The sequence below is a fragment of the Aquarana catesbeiana genome, linkage group LG05 (assembly GCF_042186555.1).
Source record: "Aquarana catesbeiana isolate 2022-GZ linkage group LG05, ASM4218655v1, whole genome shotgun sequence".
In the NCBI taxonomy this organism is placed as follows: Eukaryota; Metazoa; Chordata; class Amphibia; order Anura; family Ranidae; genus Aquarana; species Aquarana catesbeiana.
Window position 1 is genome coordinate 604,931,095 of NC_133328.1, and position 6,000 is coordinate 604,937,094.

The following is a 6,000-nucleotide window of genomic DNA, read 5'->3' on the forward strand; positions in this document are numbered from 1 at the left end:
ATTATCATTTTTATATAAAAATTGATAAGGAGATTAGCGTATTGATGATGGAGAAATGAGAAACCGGGGAAGGTAACATATAAGCAGAATAAAAGTCAACTCTAAAGTCTATGACAATCATAGGTGTGTGCAGCCTATTGCATTAGGGTGTGCACTCTAAAGCTCAAACAGGTGTGTGTGTGTCTACATATATATGAGCCGGGCACCTTGATCTCCCTTCCAGCACAGTGAAAGAGAAGAGCATAAACACTTCTCTTATGGCATAAACGGCAAGAGGGAGATCCTTCCCATCTTCCTGCCGACATATAGAGCGATAATACTAATGAACATAGGGTGATTAGGGTGTGCCTAGGCACACCCGGCACACCCTGTGCACATGCCCATGATGATATTCTAAAACTTTTTTTAGTTTTGTATCGAGATGGAAAGGATTAAAAACCGTTCAGTTTATTTTTTGGAAAGTTTTCTACTCCTTCAGTTTCTGTTCCAGGGATGCCAAGGAAAGTATGAGGACATTTCTCCAAAGTTAGGGGAGATCCTCTTGGGCAGCCATCACAGGAACAGGGGTTAACATTGGGAACATATCCTTACTTCCTGCTCTGAAGACACATTTAGAATTTCTCTTTTTTTTTGTATCTGTGGTCACCAGGGTAAATAAGGAGAATGTTACCTCCCAGTGGGGACACAAGCAGCAATAAAAAAAATGGCAGTAGTTATTTACGCTATCCAAATAAAGTTGCCTATACATTATTCCGTAAGGCACTATAAAGAGAAGATATAATTTACAAGTACATTAACCCTCAAGCAGCCAACCAAAATCATTTTATTGTAAATCAGACAAGTGAAATCTGGATGCTGCATCTGGTTTTTGCACCGTATGCCCCCTTTGTACTTTGCACTTTTACCACACCAAATGAACCCGAGCTTGAAAGAATACAGTTGCCTAATTTTAGTATTATGTAGTTTTATTTACATGACCTGGCCGACATCTTTCTCTTATAGGGAAGTCTGCCTGTAACCCAGCCAGACAACACTGCTTGTCCCTTCCCAAAGTTTCTTGCTGGTTTAGGCTAATTCCATCCCTTTGAAAGTAATACCTCCTTGTAGTCACTTGGATGACATGGGGCTCGTCGAAATACAAATTTATGACTTTCCCGAGGACTGGCAGGAAGTGCAGCTCTGCTACAGCAGCAGTTGTGCTTTTACAATTAAAGTAAAATATGAGCAATGGAGGAGAAAGACTTAAGATCTTCCTTTTGATGTTCAGCTCACTGCCCTATTGTTCCTCGTCCCCATACATATAATTTAACCTCCTCATGATGTTTTCAACCGAGAGTAATTATTCCTGTGTTAAATCTCCTACATTTAAGTTGGCACCATACACTTCCTTTGAGTATCTTCTGTATATTTTAATTATTGTTATTAGTATGCTTGTATCAGGAATGCAGAAAGGGTTTGCAACAAAACTGATAAATATAAAATCAAATAAAATGTCTTGCTTTCCTTCTTTCTTTCCTTCTTTCTTTTCTTATTTTTTTTTTTTTTTTCATTTTCTATGTATTTCTCTTCTGTTCATTGCCTTTTTTTTTACTTTTTTTCCTTCTTTCCTTTTCAGTTTCTTTCCATACCACTTGCTTTTATTTTATGCTTCTTTCCTCTTTTTTTCTTTCTTATTCTTTCTTCCCACGTAAGTAACTATTCTCTTTTGCTACAATAGAAGTGGCCATCAATTAAAATTCTCCAGTCACTTGAGCTCAGCTACCTTACAAGGTTAACAAAAACATACACAGGTAGAAATATTGCCCTCCTCAACCACCACCAGCTGAATGGCCGGTATTGGCATACTATTGGACCATCCCCTTAAAATGCTTGCCAATTTAAAAATTATTGGGGGTGAATTTTTGACCAACCTAATGGCTTATTCCACCTAACACCATACCAACACCTAGATATTTGGTGGCCTCTACAACCTATGCTGGGAGCTTCACCCAATGCCAGCAATGAGGTTTGCCTGATACAATCCCTTGCCTGCTTCTCATACCGAAAGTGAATTGACACTTTGTTTAATAGGCCTGACTACCTTATCTGGTTTAAAGCCAAACAACATAGCGATGGCTGCTATGACTGGCACCTCCAACAAGGTGTCATCTCCCCAGCTTCATCAAGTCTTTTGGTACCATAGGTTTTATATCATCTATGTAGGTTTTTTTTTTTATTTGCTGGATAACATAACGCTTAACCCAGCTGTCTGCACATTGAACATAAGTTCTGTAAAGTACAAGACACAGAAAAAAGAAAAATAGCATCATTTTAAAGTTTACTAAAACAATTTAGATAAATGTACCAAAGTCCGGTAGATTTAAGTTTGATTTAAGTTTGCTTTGCGAAGCAGAATTCAGCAATGTCTCCTAAACGTAGTATTAATTGTATCAATAACTAATGTAATGTCTTCTTTTTTTTCTGACAGATTTTAAACAAATATGACTCATGGATCTCCTTCTTGAGTAGTGTGAGATACTGGATGGCCTTCAACATCGAGAGAGCTTGTCAGTCCTACTTTGGGTGTGTTCAATGCATCAGTGGACCTCTGGGAATGTACAGAAATTCACTACTACATGAATTCATAGAAGATTGGTACAATCAAGAATTTATGGGCTCCCAGTGTAGCTTTGGAGACGACAGGCATCTAACTAACCGGGTCTTGAGCCTTGGCTATGCAACCAAATATACAGCACGGTCTAAGTGCCTTACAGAAACACCTACTGAGTATCTAAGGTGGCTTAACCAGCAGACTCGTTGGAGCAAGTCTTACTTCAGGGAGTGGCTGTACAATTCAATGTGGTTCCACAAGCATCATCTATGGATGACCTACGAAGCTGTGATTACCGGATTCTTCCCTTTCTTCTTAATTGCAACAGTCATTCAGTTGTTCTACAGGGGACGTATATGGAACATTCTACTCTTCTTGTTAACTGTGCAGTTTGTTGGCCTTATCAAGTCTTCCTTTGCCAGTGCACTCCGAGGCAATATAGTAATGGTTTTCATGTCTCTTTACTCTGTCTTGTACATGTCCAGTTTACTACCAGCAAAGATGTTTGCTATCGCCACCATTAACAAGGCTGGGTGGGGCACTTCAGGTAGAAAAACTATCGTCGTCAATTTTATAGGGTTGATTCCTATAACCGTTTGGTTTACAATCCTCTTGGGTGGAGTCTTCTACACTATATGGAGGGAAACAAGAAAGCCATTTGCAGAATCTGAACAGACGGTTCTGATCATTGGTGCAATACTTTACGCGTGCTACTGGGTGATGTTGTTGACTTTGTACGTGGCGATGATAACAAAGTGTGGCAGGAGGAAGAAAGAACAGCAGTATGACATGGTACTTGACGTATGATGATTACTTACCTACAACGTTTGCAAAACTATTAGACTTTCTGAAAAAAAATCTTTAATAGACTTAGAATTCCTAGAAGTATTAGGGACATGAAGTCATGTCTTGAAGGGAAACGCAACACTGCTGCTGGGACTTAAACAAACACTATTGTGACTTGTCATGCATCCAAAGCAAAAAAATTGTAGAAAACTTTCGAGAAAATGAACACAACTTTAAACCAGGCCTTGCCTTGTTTTGGTGAAGCCATTTTATTATGCACTTTTTTTGATTGTGCATATGCCTGACAGTGTTATGTTCTGAATACCTCACTGGTCATGCTTATGTCGTGGTGAACAAAGCCTTCTGAAATATTTTTAGGCCTACAGGATCTTTTCTAAGTGTGTATTTTTCCTCTGGGAAAGTTCCTTAAAAGTGGGCCAATCGGCTCTAGCAATAAAGGACAACCTTATTTATAAACTTTGTTTTTTAAAGTTCTTTTTCTAATTTTATTTTATTTTTTTGTTTTAGGGATGGCCCCACGGCCATCAATTTATAAATGTCATACGTGCTTTAAATACAAGCACGGTGGAATGCTGTATTTTTATATTATTGAATTAATTATGTTTTTTATTTGTATGCCAATGTTTAAAAAAATGCATATTTTATATTTTACTTATCCGATAAATAATTTGGTTCTCTATTCTTTTTAAAATGTGTTTTAAATTTTTTTTATTTTTAACTGATACTGGTCAAAATGTGAAGCTTTATAACAGTTCATATTGTTCACCAACAAATGAATAAAATAATTATTTGTACTTTAACCTCTGAATCTATTTATTCCATCATGAAGTGATAATATGAACACACTCTATCTAGGGTGCCTTTATGCGCAAAATGATTGGTTCCCTGTCTGTCATTTCCCATTGGGGCTTGTTCATATGGCTAGTATAAGAGCTAAATATTAAAAGCTATAGGGAAGCATTTGTAATGGTTTTGGCAAGATTAGAGCATCTTTGATGAGGCACATTTCATCTCCTCATTTCATGGAGGTCCAAAGTGTGTAGGGACTGTAGGGACCTTAATGAGAGCCCTGGCTGTTACTTTAAACAAGCAGCTAGCAGACTTCAGCAGGTTTTTAAAAAGCTTTAAGTAGTGCTGAAGCAAAGTGAAAGCCATCACTCCTATTTACATCTATTTAAACTCACTATACTGGAGCCACGTGGTGCTTTAAAGGGTTTAACCACTTGCCGTCTGCCATATAGCAAAATGACGTCGGCAAAGTGGTTGCGATATCCTGACTGGACGTCATATGACGTGGTCAAGATAACAAGCATAACAAGCAGGATAACACTGCAACTCCGATCTAGGTGAAGAGTCTCTGACGGAGACTCTTTACCACGTGATCAGCCATGTCCAATCACGGAGAGGAGAGCCGATCGGCTGCTCCTCTGACAGAGGGGGTCTGCGCTGATTGTTTATCAGCGCAGCCCCCCTCGGATGCCCACCCAGGACCACCAGGGATGCCACCAGGACCACCAGGGATGGCCACCACTGATGACCACTAGGTATGGCATCCCTGGTGGCAATGTGTGCCCACACATAATGCCAATGTGTGCCCACACATAATGCCAATCAGTGCCCACCAGAAATACCTGCCAGTGCCTCCTAATCAGTGATGCTAGTGACATCTTTCAGTGTCAATCAGTGACACTCACCAGTGTCCATCAGTGCCACCTATCAGTGCCCATCTATGCCCCTCAGTGTCCACCTATCAGTGCCACCTATCAGTGCCCATCGGTGCCACCCATAAGTACCCATCAGTGCAGCCTTTCAGTGGCCATCTGTGCCGCCTATGAGTGCCCATCTGTGCCACTTATGAGTGCCCATCTGTGCAGCCTATGCATGCCCATCAGTTCTGCATATCAGTGCCATCTATCCTGTGCCCATCAGTGCAGCCTATCAGTGCCCATCAGTGTCTCATATCAGTGCCCATCATCAGTGCCCATCAGTGCCACCTCATCAGTGCCACCTCATTAGTGCCACCTCATTCTTGCTCATCAGTGCTACCTTATCAGTGCCCGGCAGTGCAGCCTCATCAGTGCCCATCAGTGAAGGAGAAAACGTACTTATTTACAAAATTTGATAACAGAAACGAAGAAAAACTTTTTTTTTTCACAATTTACGGGCTTTTTTTATTTGTTTAGCAAAAAATATAAACCGCAGAGGTGATAAAATACCACCAAAAGAAAGCACTATTTGTGGGAAGAAAATTATAAAAATTTTGTTTGGGTACAGCGTAGCATGACAGCGCAATTGTCATTTAAACAGTGACAGTGCTGAAAGCTGAAAATTGGCTTGGACAGGAAGGGAGGGAGTGCCCAGTATTGAAGTGGTTAACAAAGCCGCTCAAAGCTAGCTAAAAGCTTTTTAAAGTTTGGTGCACATACCAATCTTACACAAGCTAAAGCTCATTTGAACAAACCTTAAACCCTAAGTGAAGCTAAAATAAAAAGCACAAATATCAGCACAAGGGATAAAACTTACAGTCAGTAGGATGTGTCCCTTGTACTGATGCCTCATCTGGTGAAATCTTCTGCATGCCCCCTCGTCCACTCCTGCAACCA

At 40.1% G+C, this 6,000-nt stretch overlaps 1 protein-coding gene across 1 annotated transcript in view; it reads left to right on the forward strand.

The window, feature by feature from the left end:
- Positions 1-4,197, forward strand: part of HAS2 (hyaluronan synthase 2) — a 40,512-nt gene extending 36,315 nt beyond the window's left edge. The window contains exon 4 of the mRNA XM_073632203.1: positions 2,468-4,197. Coding sequence (XP_073488304.1) covers positions 2,468-3,397 — 930 coding nt within the window. The 3' untranslated portion in view covers positions 3,398-4,197. The remainder of the gene's footprint in view (positions 1-2,467) is intronic.
- Positions 4,198-6,000: the final 1,803 nt, after the last annotated feature.